This window comes from Rhinolophus sinicus, chromosome 8, assembly GCF_057876585.1.
Source record: "Rhinolophus sinicus isolate RSI-liver-muscle chromosome 8, RSI-T2T, whole genome shotgun sequence".
NCBI lineage: Eukaryota > Metazoa > Chordata > Mammalia > Chiroptera > Rhinolophidae > Rhinolophus > Rhinolophus sinicus.
In genome coordinates, this window is record NC_142508.1 from 33,952,727 (window position 1) to 33,969,532 (window position 16,806).

The following is a 16,806-nucleotide window of genomic DNA, read 5'->3' on the forward strand; positions in this document are numbered from 1 at the left end:
GGGTTACTGTGCTTGGGGGGTGGGGGTTGAGGGGCCACATTGTGGTCTTGCCACCAACAGTGAATTGTAGCATACCTCTCCACACTTCTTTAGAATGGGTGTGACAGCGTCTGGCTATTCAGAGGTTGTGTGTGATTCAGCTATGGGAGTGGAGGCCAGAGAATTTTGGCAAAATGGACTCATGTGGTCAGTATGCTTATTAAGGAGGGAGAGTCCGGATTTGCACACTTTCTTGTTCACCAAACATTCCCCATGAGATAACACGAAGACTAATCATAATGTGAACAGAACTCTTTGTTCCCCGCAAAGAAACACCCATGTTTCCTACCTCCTGACACGTGAACTAGACACCCGGGCAGGTCCCTGTAAGCCTTCATCCCTCATCCACTTACCTAATCCCTTATCAGTTTCCCTCTATTGAGCCAGTGAAATATCTCTGGAATCTGAACGCTTCTTTTAACCATCACTATTGTAGACAAGCCAACAATGGCCTCACATTGAGACCATACAGCAGTCCAGCCTCCAGGCCCTGCCCTCCATTCTCCAACCTGCAGACACGTGGATCCTTCAAAAACACAGATCCCAACTTTGTCACCAGTCCACAGCTCCCTGTGGTTTCGAGGAGTCACAAACATAAATGCCTGTAGGAGCTGGGTGGCAGTGTAAATGAGAAAAATGGCCGAGTTCAAGGGGGGAAATACAGCAGGCACAGTGAGGTGAAATATGGAGACTGACACTTGGGCTCAGAGTTGGGATTGGGGAGTGGTGGCCAACTGTGTGTGTGCTCCAGTTGAATGGCTACTCAGTTCAGGAGGATGCAAACCGGGTTGCTAGATTGTCCAAAACTTTTAGAAGTTGCATTAGTTCGTATTATGTATAATCTGATTTTCAAATGTTGGCAACGAAGTCCGACGTTTTTCTTTTCTTTTTTTTTTTAATGCATGGGCTAAACAAAAGGCGTCAGTGGCTCGGATGCAGCCTGGCAGCTGCCAGCTTCCAGCCTCTGGGGCCGTCCAAGCTCCACCATTTGGAATCCACGGCCCTTCAGGATCCAGCCTCCCACACCCCAAACCCTCCAACCATACTAATCTATTTGAAATTCTCTGGAATAGCTAAGATTAGCCAGACACATTAAACCCTCCACCTGGAATCCATTGCTGCTCCACTTTACCTGGCAAACCCTGTGGCTTTGTCATTGTTCAGGTATCACCTCCTCCAGGAAGCTGGTTTGACCCCGTCTGATTAAGGAGACTTTTCAATGCTCCCTGAGCCCATGTCCTTTACAGTGTGGTGCTCCACATCCATGTGGCTTTGAACCCTGGGACGCTGGCACAAGGTCTCACACTGGATGATCAGCAATAGAGCATGGTGGCCACTCTGGTGTGTGTGTGTGGGGGGGACAAACTGGACTTGCCAGGCAGTGCCCCGAGCTGGCTTTGTCTTCCCTTTTCACACTGTTCACACTGAGGCACCTGCGCCTGTAGTCCCAGCTCTCCTATGAATCTGCCAGGTGTCCTCAGAACCTTTCTTCTCCAGGACCTCAGTCTTCTCTTCTAAATGCATGCTGCAGGGCAGTATCTCACTGCTTGGAGATCCTAAATGAGAGCTGTGAAAGGGCTTTTGGGGCATCCCCGTTACCCTGGAGGGATGGGTGCTACGAGCGAGCGGTACCATAACCACAAATCCACACAAGGCTGGAATACACAAGGGCTCACCAGGACTTCTCTTCCATATCACTCGGGGCCAAGGAGGCTGTCCCGTTTCCCAGCACCCAGCAAAGGGCCCTGCAGACAGGGGCTTGGGGAAATGTGGCCTTAGTGAACAAACACCGATGGTAGTTTGAAGGGGAAGGAGTCCAGGTACAGCGTCAGTTCCTGAGAGCAGAGACTTACCTGTCTTGTTGATCTGCCGTCTGCCCAACTCGCAGATGGATACAGATGTGCTAAACCCTCAGGAAGTATGGAGGGCTGAGGAAATCCAGAGAGCACGTGGATGAGGCGGAGGGTACAGGGAGATGGAAATACCAGGAAAACAAAGTTAACCTTCCTCATGCCAGCGCTTGAGCCCCTCTCTGAGATGTAAGAAAGGACTCTGTTGCCCTGGTGATAAGGTTTATTATCTCTGCTCTGTACAAGCCGCGTCTGCCACCCCGCCCCCCACCCCACAATCCAAAAGAGCACCCAGGCCCCCATGTGCCCTCCCAACTCTGCTCGTATACCACTGTCCAGCCGGATTCCAAAGGAAGGGGGATGAGCAGTTCATGCCCATCTCCACCAAAGCTTGTGGGGGGAAATACTGCTGGGGTAGGAGACAGAAGGGAGTTACAAAACGGGGTTAGACAGAAGATCAAATTCACTGTGGGACAGGATGAGAGGAGGGCCAGAGAGGTCCAGGTTGGGAGTGATTCAGCCTTCAGTTTGTACAGCACCGCCTTGGAGGGGGCTAGTCTGTCTGAAGGATAGAGGAGGTAACAGCAAGGAGGGGGGAAGAGTCTGACCCGCGGCCGGTAAGGAGTGAGTCTGGAAGGGGACATCTGAGTGGAGTGGCGGATGGGAAGCCCTCTGGTCAGGCCTCCTTCCCAGCCAAGGTGCTGGTCCCTGCTCCAGGACCCCCAAGGCCCTCGGCCTTGTGGGCCAGGCGGTGTTTCTTGAGGCCGTAGGTGTTGGCGAAGCCCTCGCCACAGGAGGAGCAGCGGAAGGGCCGGCCGCCCTGGTGGGCCGCAAGGTGCTTGCGGAAGTAGCCGGGATCCTTGAAGGCCTTGAGGCAGGCGGGGCACCGGAGCTCGGGCCGTGGCGGCTCATGGGCACGCTGGTGGCGCAGCACAGAGCTCAGGTAGAAGAAGCCCTTGCCACAGTGCTCGCAACGGTAGGCGCGCTCGCCGAGGTGCAGCCGCTGGTGCTCCAGCAGGTTGGAGCGGTAGCGGAAGGTCTTCCCACAGGCGCCGCAGCGTTGGGGCCGGGCCACAGCGTGCAGCCGCCGGTGCTCGGCCAGACTGGACGACTGCGCAAAGCGCTTGGCGCACACGCCACACTTGAAGGCCCGCTCGCCCGTGTGCACCACACGGTGCTGCCGCAGGTACCAGGAGCGCAGGAAGCCTCGGCCACACACGCCACACCGGTACGGCCGCTGCTCTGTGTGGCAGCGTTGATGGCGCATCAGCAGGGCAGCCTCCCAGAAGCGCTTGCCGCACACAGGGCAGCGGAAGCCCCGCTTCTGCCGGTGGCTGCGCCGGTGCAGGAGCAGGTCATAGGCGCCGGCAAAGCTCTGGCCGCAGAGGCCGCAGCCCAGGGTCCGCCGCACCAGGTGCACGTACTTGTGAGTGACTAGGCCCAGGAAGTGCTTGAAGCTCTGGCCGCATGTGGCACAGCTGAAGCGCTCCGGGCCCGAGCTGGCACCCCCACCGCCCCCCGCCGTCGCCCCGCCAGCGTCATCGCCCCCTGACACCCCTGCCAGGGCCGCCACGGCTGCCCCGACCTCCCCCGCCAGCCCGTTGTCCAGTACGCTGGCTGCCTCGGAGCCGCCGGAGCCATCCGGAGGCTGCGGGCCGCCAGGTGTAGCCGGGAGCAGGCGCTCAGGGGCGGCCTGGTGGACCAGCTTGTGCCACATGAGGTTCTCAATGAAGCCGAAGGTCTTACCGCAGGCGTCGCAGCCATACGGTTTCTCTGCCATGTGCGCCTCCTTGTGGCTCATGACGTGGAAGAGATCCGGGAAGTGCTCGCCGCAGTCCGAACACGCGTAGCTCAGGCCCTCAGCGGCCCCCGCGGATGTGGCCGAGGCACCTGGGCCACAGGCCCCCGGCGCGCCCTGGGTGGAGGGGAGGCCAGCAGCCCCAGCCAGGGCGCAGGGCAGCTGCAGCCGGTGCACCTGACGATGGCGCGTCAGGCTCTGCGGGTAACCGAAGACCTTGCCGCAGAGCTCGCACTTGTAGGGGCGCTCACGGGTGTGCACCACGTGGTGCTTGCTCAGGTGGAAGGACTCGCGGAAGCGCTTCCCACACACCGGGCACTGGTGTGGTTTCTCGCCTGTGTGGATGCGCTCGTGGCGCTTCAGGGTCTCACGGCGACCGAAGCCACGCCCGCAGATGCCACAGCAGAATGTCTTCCCGGGGCCGCTAGTGCCCGTACCACCCGCTCCGCTTGTCCCTGCGCCGCCAAGCAGCAGTGGGTGTGCTCCCAGGAGCGGCACGGGTACGGCACCGTATACCACGGCCGCTGCAGCCGCCGCGGCCTTCTCGCTGTCACTTGCAGGGGTGTCGGGCGGCAGCAGGTAAGGGCCTGGGGGGAAGGCAGCCGCGGGTTGAGGAATAGCAGCCGCTGCATCCTTGGGAGCATCGGGGGCAGCGGGTGGCACATGCGCAGCCTTGTGGCGAAGCAAGCTCTGCGGTGCGGAATAGGATTTGCCACATAGGTCGCAGGGGTACACGGGCCGGGGCCCTGCTGCGCCCGCATGCGCCGCCTGGTGCTTGAGCAGGTAGGCGGCATCGCGGAAGGCCTTGCCGCAGACCCCGCAAGGCAGGCGCAGCAGGTCCGCTGAGTGCGTCTTCACGTGGCGCTTGAGGCTCTCCCTGCGGTTGAAGCTCTTGCTGCACACGGAGCATGAGAAAGGCTTCTCGCCCGTGTGGATAATCTGATGCTGGTGCAGGTGGCTGGGCTTCTTGAAGACCTTCCAGCAGAGAGGGCAAGCGAAGGGGCCCTCACCGCCCCCCGCCGCAGGCGGAGGCACACCCACACCCGCCGGTGTTCCAGGGGCTGCATTCCCATCGGCTGAGGCCGTGGGGGCTGCGGGTGTGGCAGGAGGGCCTGCGGGGACCACTGTGGAGGCACCCCCTCCGGCAGCAGCGGGCGTGGGCAGGCCCAGCGGCGGGAGAGGCACACCTGGCTGCGCTGGGCCCCCGGCAGCTGGTGGCACATCCTTGTGACAGCGGCGATGGCGGATGAGACTGGACACGTGGTTGTACGTGCGGCCACAGACGCCGCACTCATACGGCCTCTCCCCTGAGTGCACGAGCATGTGCTGGACCAGGTGCGATGACTGCTTAAAGGACTTCTGGCACACACCGCAGGGGAAGCGCCGCTCCATCAGGTACTTCAGCCTGCGGAAGTAGCCCTTGTCGTCCTTGGTGGGGTCGCAGGCTGCCCCTGCAGCGGGCCCCGGCGGGGTCTGCGAAGGGGAGGGGAGCGGCGCTGAGGTCCCCACTGCAGTGGCCAACCCCGGCGTCACCCCTGGCCCAGATGCAGGCCCTCCACGTTTCAGGTTCCCAAACAGGTGCTGGTGTCCCGAGAGGTCAACGATGCCCCACTGCGGGGCAGGGAAGGCAGCGTCAAAGAGGGGGGGTGGGGGCGCCCCAAAGGCGGGCGGCAGGGGCGGGTCAGGCTTCTTGGATTGGGAGGACGACGACGAGGAGGAGGACGAGGAGGACGACGACGACGACGAGGGTGCCTCAGCCTTGGGCTTGAAGGTAGACTGTGGTGGGTAGTCGTACTGAGGCGGCGGGGGCTGCGGCGGGGGCTGCGGCGGGGGGCCGGGGGTGCAGGGCAGGGCCGCCACCGCCTTGGCGTGCTCCCCATACAGCTCCATGGGCTCGAAGCGCTGGTGGTTGAGGAACTCCAGGAAATCGAAGGGATAGCTCTGGAAGTGCACCCCGTCCTCGCCCCCAATGCCGCCACCCCCGCCGCCGCTGCCCGCCGCATTTGCCTCCATCTCCACCGGGAGTGGAGTGCGAGACCCTGCAGAGAAGAGGATGCAGCTGAGGAAGCAGTACTAGCCGTGCGTTCTCCCCACCGCAAATAGGGCCGTGCGCTGGCAACTCGTGTCCATGTCTCACATCTTTTCCGGATCCTTACACATCTCTATCCACCCCCCGGACCTCTACCCCCAGTCCTGCTGGCAGGCCTTTCTCTCCTTCTCAGACCCTAATTCTCCCAGCACCCCTGGCACCTGGTCTCAGTCCCCTCTGCAAACCCTCAGGCCTCTGCTGTGTCCCGGCTCCCTCAGCTCCCCCCACACACACACACACAGACACCAGCCCTCTATTCCCAGTCCCTTCAGGTTTGGCCTCTGTCATCATCATAATAGTTTCCATCATAGTGGTTAAGAGGATGGCCTCTGCAGCTAGAATGCCAGATTGAAATCTTAGCTGTGTGACCACAGCAAGTACCTGAACCTGGATTTCCTCATCTACAAATGGAGGTGACAAAGCATACCCCCACCTCACAGGGCTGCTGTGAGGATCCAACGAGCTAATATGAAAAGCCCCTCAGATGGCTGGTCCCTGGTGCTCTGTAAGCAAGCACTTGGTACGCAGAAACTATTATGTTGTCATCGCTGTCACTACTGGTAGGAACAGAAAGTCAGCACAAAACAAGAGAATTGGAATGAAGACAGTATTGGGAGGGGTCTGTTCTTTCACTACAGGTGGGAAGGACAATATGCAGGCCTGGGACAAACAGGTTATATAGCAGGGGGCTGGCAGAGAAGGAAGGCAGCCTAGCACAGCAGTAAATGTGTGGGCCTGGGCAGACCAAGTCCCATCTCCTTCCCACACGTTCACCATTTCTAACAGGGCGGTAAAACCTAGACTGCAGGGGGATTTAAGGGGGCTGAAATAGGATGCAAGGAAACACAGCAGTGGTTGGCACAGCTCACTCAGTCCCTGGAGCTCTTTGTACCTTCAGTGACATCACTTGCCTGAGAAGAGCCTGAAGGCAGAAGCTCAAGGAGCCTTTTCCTACCCCCTCCGAGAGAGTGGTCATTCTCTGGGTACCTCTTTTACAGGACTTTTCATTCCAGATTCCAGCTGTTCATGTCTGCCCCCTCCCCCAGCCTTGGACCCATCCAGGGGCCTTGGCAAATGCCTCCGCCAAGTTGGAGGTGAGCCAGTGGGAGAAGGGTCCCCAAAGTCTGGCACGCTTCCTGGCCACCGTCCCAGTCCCTGCCCCCTGGGTGCCTAGTTCTGTGCCCAGCCCAAGGTAGGGGGTCAGGGGGACCCACCGAGGCCAGGGCCTGTCAGCCCCCACCTGTTAGACTGGCCCTCTCCCCTCCACAGGTGAAAGGTATCTCCTCCAGCCCTGCCTGGAGGTGGTATTTTTAGCCTTCAGCTCTTGGTTGTCCTTGGAGGAGACCCAACATCCCATGTCCTTCACTCTCTCTGGTTCATCTCATCTCCGGAAGGAGCAAAGGCGTGGCTGGCATGGGAGTAGAAGCCTCGGGTGGAACCTCAGTGGGGAGACAGGGCTGGAGTGGCTGGTGGGCATGGAGAAAATACATGGTACAAGGATGCAGGGAGGAGGGGCAGGGAGGGAAGGTGTCTTGGGAAAGAAGCCAGTGCCTGGACTCACCTCCATCAGAGCACGTATTACTGACAGCTACCCTTTACTGGCACTTCCTACAGGCCAGCGCCATTCTACACACATCACACAGACTGACTCACTAAATCCCTACCACAACTCCACGAGACCATGACACAGGCTCTGTGGTTATCCCCACCTGGCAAATGAGAGCACAAGACACAGAGAGGTCAAGTGATTTGCCCAAGGTCACAGAGCAAGTCTGTGGCTTGACCCACCCCTCCAAGCACAGGGTTCTTCTCGCAGGGTTGTTCCCTGAGGTGGAGAAAGGCAGGGGTGGAACTATAGGGGTAGGACCCTTATTTGAGGGCGCTCTCTATGTTATGAAGGGATGGGTGGGAGAGCAAGGTGCTCAGCATCCTGAGCAGAAGCAACAGTGATGTGATGAGGCTGCCCTCTGCCTGGAACATTCTTGTCCAGGTCTCAAGCTTCTCTCCTGTGCCTCCTTCTGGTCTCTGCTCACACGTCACTTCCAAGATAGCTAACACCCCACTCTCCCACCCCATCACTTGCTAGGACCTCATCCTGCTTCATTTTTTCATCATGGTTATTGCCACTGACTTACTGTGTCTATTTCCTTTGCTATGTGTTTCCTGTCTGTCCTCCTCACCTAACAGCAAGCACTCGGCCCATCATGTTAGCCCCTGTATCCCAGCACCTAGCACTGCACCTGGCACAGTATGGGTATTCCACAAATATCTGATGATATCTAGAAATGAAACAGCACCCTTCTAAATCACCAATGGGTCCACAAAGATATCACCAAGGAAATTAGATGAATGAAATGGAAACGCAACACACGTGGGAGATGCAGCTAAAGCAGTGCTCAGAGGTCAACTTAAGGCTATAAATGCCTATGTTAATAAATATTTGTTGAATAAGTGAAAGGATGAGACTAAGGTGACCAGAACTCCACAAGGAAGGGAGGGAGACATTTAGCAGAGATGGAGTTGACATCTAGGGGATTTCCCAGAAGGAATCAGGGGGAGGGGGGACAGTGAGGTTATGATGACAGCCCAAACGGCTGACAGAGAAGGAGGATGTTCTTGGGGGACAGAACTGACCAGGCTCAACAATTATTTCCACTGGGAAACAAGAGACATTTCTGCTTTTAGGAAACCCAAGCCTTATATTGATTGGTGCCTTTCTAAGGGGAGATGTATCACGGGAGGGTTGCAGAGGTGTGATGGGGGAATGGTCCCAAGGGACAGGAGTCCCACAGCAACCATAGTCACAATCCTAACAGCTCATGTTTATTATTAGACCAGTTGGATAGGAACTCCTTGATGCATCACAACAGTCCTGTGCCATTATTGGTCCCATTTCATTAGTGGGGAAACTGAAGAAACGGGGGCGGAGGTCTCTCTGATGCCAGAACCTATGGACCATTCCCCTATAACAAGCTGCCTTGTGATGACAATCTAGTCTGTTAATAACAATAATGGTCATATTTAATAATATGTAACATTAAACGAGTTCTTTCCACATACCAAGTACACCTCTAAATCCTTTACATGTGTTGACTCAATGCATCTTTCCAGTAACCCTAGGAAATGGTTACAGTTATTAACTCAGTTGTACAGAGAAAGAGACTGAGAGCCATATAGGTAAATCAATCTCCTAAAGTCACACCACTAACAAGCAGCAAGGCCAGGAGCTGAAGGGAGGCGGTACATCTCCACAGTGGATGCTATTACCCCCTACAACACGCTGTCTTTCAATATGTCTCAACAAAGGAAGGCCCCCATCCTGCCTTTTACTGCAAATATATTTTGTCTCACCCACTTCGCTGCCGCCCAACCCCAGGACTAGCCACCAGCACTTACTGAATGCTATTATTAGGTCCCTTATGTGGCTTATTTCAATCACACTTCATAACAAACTCATAAGATAATTTATAGACAAAAGTACTAAGGTCAAACCATGTCCCTCCTCTGCTAAAAACCCTGCAGTGACCCTCATCTCAATCAAAGTCCTTATGATGGCTTACACAGCCCCCATGGCCTCCTGGCTACTCCTTCAATGGGCCAGCTCCATTCCTGTCTCAGGGCCTTTGCACTGGCTGTTGCTTCTGCCTGAAATGCTCTGACTTCCCCATATACACATCTTACACCTTCCCTCCTTCACATCTTTGCTCAAATGTCATCTCAGTGAGGCTTTCCATGACCACTGCAACCTGTCACTCAGACCAACACTCCTGCCCTCCCCAGCCCGCTTCATTTTTCTGTTTACAAGTTGGCATCACTAATTAACCATGCATTCTGTCTTGGTGGCGGTCGTCTCCCCTCTAGAAGGTAAACTCCATGCACACAAAGATTTTTATGTTTTGTTCACTGCTTCATCCCCAGGACCTAGCACAGTGCCCGTCTTTGAAAATACTTGTTAAATAAGTGAGAATAAGGCTACGAAAAGAGAAAGTGGTTTGCTCAGAGATATGAACACTAGTGGCATCCAGAGTTCATGCTATTAACCATTTCACTCTTGGGGGAGGGAAGCTGGTAAGAGCAACCCCTGGGTGGCCACAGCTGTTCAGGAGGAGGAGGAGGTAACTTTTTGGTAAGTGGCTTTTTGGAGGAACAAGATGATTTTAAGTATCTCTTAAAGAAGCCTTCCGGGCCGGCCCGGTGGCTCAGGCGGTTGGAGCTCCGGGCTCCTAACTCCGAAGGCTGCCGGTTCGATTCCCACATGGGCCAGTGGGCTCTCAACCACAAGGTTGCCGGTTCGACTCCCGCAATGGATGGTGGGAAGTGCCCCCTGCAACTAGCAACAGCAACTGGACCTGGAGCTGAGCTGCGCCCTCCACAACTAAGACTGAAAGGACAACAACTTGAAGCTGAACGGCACCCTCTACAACTAAGATTGAAAGGACAACAACTTGACTTGGAAAAAAATCCTGGAAGTACACACTGTTCCCCAATGAAGTCCTGTTCTCCTTCCCCAATAAAATCTAAAAAAAAAATTTTTTTAAAGAAGTCTTCCTACCACTCTCTCTGACACCGTAGCCCCTATAACTCTATATCCTTATCCTGCTGCATTTTCTTCACATACATGTATTTTGTTTTTTTAATTGTCTGCCCTATGAACTAGCATATGCACTTCACAAGGAGATGGACTTTTGCCTGTTTTGGTCTCTGCTTCATGCCCAGTGTGTAGGTGATCATTATACAGCTGTTGAACAAATGAATGAACAAATGAAATACATTCTAGGCTTGGTAGAGCTGACAAAGCCCATATAATAATCACAATGTTGTCACCTCCAAGGCCCTGAGATCAATCTCACAGGCCTTCCCTGCCACTCTACGATCATGGCCACCTCAGGGCCTTTGCACTGTTCTTCCCTCTCCCTGGAACAGTTCACCAAGACCTTCGCATGACTAAGTGCTAATTCAGGTTTCACCTCTGAAGCAGCTCACCAGACTCTCAGACAACCCAGAAAACAGCATTTATCTTGTTTATTTGGTTATTTGTTTTTGGTCTGTCTCCTTAACTAGACTGTAAAACTCCACAAAAACAAAGACTGTGTGCATTTTTCTCTCCTTCATGGCTGCATGAGCTGACCTATTGCACATCCGTTCAAGAATGAATGCCTGGGGAAGAAAGAGCTCATGCTCCAGTAAAGCTGGGGGTCTTCTCCAGGGAGTCCAGGAAGATGGGAGTGAGAGCAGGGTGAGAAGGGACAGGTCAGGACAAACTTGCTAGTGCAGGGCAAGCGCATTCTCAGAGGGAAGGCATCACTGAGGGGCACTGCTCTGTGGGAGGAATGACCAAAGATAGAAGCTGACCGAGAGAAGGATGGAGTGGGAGCCTGGGGCTAAACTGGCAGCCGTTTCTACCTGAAGGAGAGGATGTGGGTGTGAGAACATACCTCTAGAGGGAGCTGTTCTATGGGGGGAGGGGGGTGTTGAAAGGGGTATTTTCAAGGGGAATTATGAGGGGGGGGTGCAGAAGTGAAAAAAGGCATTCTTGGCTGCTGACCAGAATAGAACATATTTTTACACCAATGAAAGTGGGGGTTTCGAGGGGGTTAGGAGCTTTGGGAAACTGTTGTGTGGACATAATAGGGGGCAGTTCTGCTGTAAAGCACTAACGCAACACTCCTTGGGGGCAACTTACAGAGGCTAAAAGAGGGTTCACGGGTAGCTGCCTTGCATGGGGGAGGGCAATGCTGGTGGCATTTGGGGGGCTGTCCTGGAGGAAACAATCACTGGAGGATATGTAGAAGGGTTCCTACGAGAAAGCATTAGTGGGAGGCCCTGGCAGCAGTTTAGGGGAGCGCCACTAATGAAGGCGCTTTGGCAGCCGTCCCACATGGGGGCGTTAATGGGGCAGATAGCTGGAGTGCTGTTATGGAGGAGCAGTGATGGGGGTGCCCCGGCGAGGGCCGGGCGGGAGCACTGGTGGGGAGACGTTCTGAGGAATACAGCGGGTCTGGGCGGGACCCCCCGCCCCCGTTATCCCCGGACCCCCGGGCCACGCGCCCCGTCACTCACCGGCGCCGGGGTCTCCGCCGGGAGGAGGCCGAGGAGGCGGAGGAGGCGCCGCCGCTCGGGGGAGACCCGAGGGCCTGACCGGAAGTGCCGCCCCCTCCCCCTCCCCGGCAGCCCCGCACCGCCTGCCTAGCCGCCTGCCCGCCCGCCCGGAAGCGGAAGTCGCGCCCGTCTCCGAGGCGCCGGCGTGGAGGAGCGGAAAGAGGAGGCGGCGGCAGCGGCGACCCGGAGAGGAAACTGCGCCTGCGCGCTGGTTCAGGGATGTAGGCGGGTAAAGCCTTGAACCACTTCCGGTGGACGAGCTGAGCAAAGTGCGCCTGCGCCCTCAGAGTCCGCTTCTTCTTGGGGTACCGTCCGCACGCTTGGGTCGTAGGGTTAAACCTCGCGCAAACCCCACACTTAGGCCCCACCCCCAGTCTGAACCACGCCCATCCAGGGGCTTAATTATAAGCCACGCCCATCAATTCAAAATCCGTCCTCCTTGCCCAAGGCCCCCGAATTTTCTCCCGTTCTTCCCTACCTCCAAGGCCTCACTACTCTCTAAATCCCACCTCCCTCCTAAGCACCGCCCTTAGCCACGCCTTTTTTCTTGTAGACCCTCCCCCTCCAAGCTTCAGAGGCTGAGCCACGCCCCCTGGGTTCGGCCCCGCCACTTATGCTCCGAAGCATTTAAGCTCCACCTCTCTCATAACTTCAACGCGATATTTGTGCCTCTCACCTCCAAGGCATTTTCTTAAATCAGTGGTTCTCAAACTATGGTCCAGAGACCAGCAGCAGCAGCATCACTTCGGAAATTGTTAGAAATGGAAATTCTCAGGACCCCCACCTCGGATTTCTGAATCAAAAACCTTGGGGGTAGGGCTTAGGGATCTGAGTTTTAAAATGCCCTTCAGGTGAGGTACAAACTTCCAGTTATAAAGCAAGTCATAGGGATGTAATGTGCAGCATAAGGTAATACAGTCAATAATACCGTGATAACTTTGGTGACAAATGCTGACTAGACTTATTATGACCATTTTATAATGTATAGAAATATCAAATCCCAATGTTGTACACCTGACACTACTATAATATGCATATCAAGTATAATTAAAAATAAAATACCTTTCGAGTGATTCTATGCAGGCTGAAGTTAGAACCCACAGCTTTACTACACTTTGTACGGCCCCTCATAAATCTCTGTAAACCTTGCTCCTACCATGCTTCCCCGAAAATAAGACCGAGTCTTATATTAATTTTTGCTCCAAAAGACACATTAGGTTCAGGGGATATCATTCTGAAAAATCATGCTAGGGCTTATTTTCCCATTAGGTCTTATTTTCCGGGAAAACACAGTAATTCAGCCACACTCCAAGCAGCTAAGCCCAGCTCTATTCAGCCCAACCCTCTCAGGGACTTCTTTTAGTCACTCCTCTCTTAAGTACCCTTTTTTCCTCTCCTTGGCATCTTCTCTTAACAGTTAAGTCCCACCTCTCCTGACACCTAGTTCTCCCATAGTTTCTCCTAAAGCCCCTCCCCTCATATAAACTCCTATCCATTCCCTCTAAATTACTCTCACTTTCTGCCATCTTCACTAAACCAATTTAAACGTCAGGGCAGTTCCTATAGGCCCTTCCCCCAAGCTCTGCCTAAAGTTCTCACCTACTTGACCAATAAACAAACCTTGCCGCTCAGTCCCGCCTCCTGATTCCTTAGCCCCGCCCCCAGGCCACACCCCTTGTCTATCTAATCTTTACTAAAGTTGTCAGTTCTGCCCACATACCACGGCTCAATTTTTCCTTCAAAACAGGGTCAGGACAAACAGATGGGGCAAAGTGGTGGCTACAGAATTTCCAATAATCTGGCTGGAATGGGGTAAAGGGGCCTGAGTCAGTAACATTTGCACAGATGGTTCAGTGTTTTACTTAGAGTAGCTATTTAGGGGAGTGCTTTGGGGTCTGCTGGAGGAAGGGGAGGGGACAAAGGCCCCTAAGCCACTCTTTAGCGCCAAACTAATAAGGTACATGACATGGGGTCCTCCCAAATTCCATGCACTCCCATCAGGTGGTGTAGGGACAGAAAGAAGAGGGGGGCAGCCCTGGTACCATCACTGAATACACACCAGAAGCCAGAGGCAGAGATTTATTTCCACAGCCTTTGCCTCGAAGGGCCTGTTAGTCCAGGGGAGGGTGGCAGAAGGCAGCAGGGTCCGGAAGTTTAGGTGCTCACCCACAACCCCCTCCCACAATGGTAAGACCACCAGACATGAGGGTGTCTCGGCCTCCCTGCCCAGGTGGAGCAGCAACTGAACCACCAGCTGTAAACCTGGCCCAGGGAGGGGTGATCCGGTCTGTGGGTCAAGCCAGCTCTTTCCCCTCCCGCTCCTCCTCCTCAGCCCCTGCTGTGGCTGGGATGCCCTCGTCGTCCCACGGTGGCTCAGGTCCTGGGTCTGGGGGACACATGGGTGCCCCCAAGGCCTCAGGGTGCTTGCGTTTGGCATGGCGCCGGAGCGTGTTGGCATCCGTGAAGCGAAGCCGGCAGACGGGGCACTGGTAGGGCCGTTCCCCGGAGTGGACTCGGTGGTGGTGGGCCAGCTCGCCCGCTTCGCGGAAGCGGCGGGGGCAGAGTGGGCAGCGGAAGGGCCGCAAGCCGGCATGGATGTTGCAGTGCCGCCGCAGGTGGCTGGACCGCTTGAAGGTCTTGCCACAGTCCTTGCACTCATGAGGCTTCAGCTCAGAGTGCGATATGCTATGGCGCTCCAGGTCCGAGAGGTAGGGGAAGGCCCGCAGGCACACCGGGCAGAAGTGCGGCGCCTTCCTAGGGCCTGAGCCCTCAGGACCTCCTGCCACTGACCCTTCAGAGACTGTATAGGGCACACCCTGATCATCGATCAGCAGGAGATCGCTGCCACCACCGCTGCCCACGGGGACGGTCAACCCCTGCGCCAGCGAGGTCTCCTGCCCTGACTTGGGGGGTCGGCCCCGCTTGCGAGGGAGGCAGGCCTTGCGCGTCCGATTGGAGGAGGTGGCCCCCCCGGGACGTCGACCTCGGCGGCCCCGGGGAACAGAAGGAGGTAAGGCCAGAGGTTTCTCTTCCTCCCCAGGCAAAGGCGAAGGCAACGGGTCTGGGCTGGGGGTGTCCATTGAGCAGTGGGGGGCTTGGGTCTGGGCACTGGAGCAGGGCTAAGAGGAGAGAGGGGGCAACTGTCAGAGGAGGGAGGGTTTGGAGCACCCCTTGTCCCCCAACACCTCACCCATCCCTCTGTCTTGAGTCTCGCAACCTGGGCATGGCCGACATTCACCTGGATGCACAGTTACGCTGGTGGATAAAAGAGCAGGATAATTCTGTGCCAGTTGGTAAACAGGCACTACCCTGAGCCCACAGGAGTTCCTCAGGCTTCCTTAACCCTTGCCCTGGACCTCAAAGGTCAATTTGAGCCAAAATAAAGAAAAATCTTTGAGGTAGGACAGAGTCCAACTGAGGGTACAGGCCACTAGTGTGATCCTCAAGACACAGAGCCCATCAAACCCCAGAGACACAGAAGATTCAGAAATGTTTTTGTCTCTCCCTCCTGACTGGTACAGTAGGAGGGAAAGGGAGTTCAGGACAGGAGGAAGAAAGGGACTGGTCCCAGGTGATGTTTGGCCCTGAGTGGTGGACGAGGAAATATATTGGAGCTGTTATGTCTGGGCTCCAGAGTCAAACATTCTAAGTTCGATTCCTCAGTCTGTCACTTACTCTGTGTGGTCTTGGGCAAAGTGCTCACTTCTCTGAGCCTCAGTTAAGCCTTCTGCAAAATAGTTCCTAGTTGCAGGGACATGCCATGAGATGCTCAGCACACAGAACTTAGGACAATACTAGCCCTCTGAATAAGGGCACAATCACCCTCATTTTGCAAATGGGGAAACCAAGGCACAGGAAAGCCAAGTGAGTTACCCAAACTCCCTCTGCCAGAAAGTGGCAGGGCCAAGATTCGAACCAAGTCTCATGTTGACCCACTGACCCAGGGAGTGAGAAGAAAGGGACTCAAAAGGACAAAGGGACATCACGGGGTCCCTTGGTACTCGGTTTGAATCCAGCTCTGTGAAATGGATATACCAGGGTTGTCCAGTGGCACATAGTAAGCACTCAATAAACTACCACCACGACCATCATCAGAGCTGGGACCAGGCGAGAAAAGCACAGGTGCAATTATGAGGGGGGTTGTAGGTGCCACTGTGCCCTCTTGGAACATGCACACAGACTGAGGTCCAGAGGAGGGTAACCGCTTTTACAGGATCATACGCTTCGCTAGGGTGGGGGGGCCTGGACTAGAACCCGGGTCCCCCGAGTGATGCCCCCGACCCTCGCCCTTGCTCGCCCCCGGGCAGGCGCGCGCCCGCTGGTCCCCGAGCGCGCGGGGCGGGCCCTGCGGGGGCAACGGCCAATGAGCGGCGCCGGGCCGCGGACGGCGAAGGCCGCCAGGAAGGGGGTCTGCGCGCGCGCGCGCGTCCAGGCCGACTCCGCTAGGCGCTAGGTCGGAGCGCGCGCCGCAGCGAGCGCGGGAGCAGGAGCAGGTGTGGGGGGTGCGCTCCGGGGGCGCGCGGCCCCGGGCCGCCCCTCCCTCCGCTCCCCTCCCCCCGCCCAGGCCCCCCGCCTCTCGGGTACCTCATTTGCATGTCGCCGGGACTCGCGAGTGTGCGCGCGCGGGGGGCGACGGGGTCGGTGCGTGGGAAGGGGCGGGGGCGAGGGGGCCCTACCCCTCGGCGGCGCGCGCGCGCGCGACGGCCCCGCCCCTCGGAGCGGACTCCGGCAGCCCCGCCCCCGCCCCCTCCCCGTCGGGCCCGCGCCCGAGGGGAACAAAGGGACGCGCTGGGTCCTAAGGGCTGGTCATATCCGTGCTTGCGCACCCGGCGTTCTCGCCGGATCCGAGCGGTAAATAACCCAACACATTCCCTACAACGTAGAAATGTCTTTCCTCCCACAAAGTATCCAGCCGGTGACCCAATCAATGA

At 56.3% G+C, this 16,806-nt stretch overlaps 2 protein-coding genes across 2 annotated transcripts; both read right to left on the reverse strand.

The window, feature by feature from the left end:
• Window positions 1-40: 40 nt before the first annotated feature.
• ZNF865 (zinc finger protein 865) lies at window positions 41-12,116 on the reverse strand. The gene is made up of 2 exons (XM_019710900.3): window positions 11,837-12,116; window positions 41-5,726 (listed from the first exon to the last, which is right to left on the reverse strand). Exon 2 carries the CDS (start codon window positions 5,698-5,700, stop codon window positions 2,566-2,568), a length of 3,135 nt encoding a protein of 1,044 aa, XP_019566459.3. The 5' UTR covers window positions 5,701-5,726; window positions 11,837-12,116; the 3' UTR covers window positions 41-2,565.
• Window positions 12,117-13,940: 1,824 nt separating this feature from the next.
• ZNF524 (zinc finger protein 524) lies at window positions 13,941-16,592 on the reverse strand. The gene is made up of 2 exons (XM_074316062.2): window positions 16,460-16,592; window positions 13,941-14,994 (listed from the first exon to the last, which is right to left on the reverse strand). Exon 2 carries the CDS (start codon window positions 14,953-14,955, stop codon window positions 14,170-14,172), a length of 786 nt encoding a protein of 261 aa, XP_074172163.1. The 5' UTR covers window positions 14,956-14,994; window positions 16,460-16,592; the 3' UTR covers window positions 13,941-14,169.
• Between the last annotated feature and the right edge of the window lie 214 nt (window positions 16,593-16,806).

Bases quoted from the DNA above. Each gene is read 5' to 3' on its own strand.
- ZNF865 (XM_019710900.3), bottom strand. From the start codon at position 5,700: ATGGAGGCAAATGCGGCGGGCAGCGGCGGCGGGGGTGGCGGCATTGGG.
- ZNF524 (XM_074316062.2), bottom strand. From the start codon at position 14,955: ATGGACACCCCCAGCCCAGACCCGTTGCCTTCGCCTTTGCCTGGGGAG.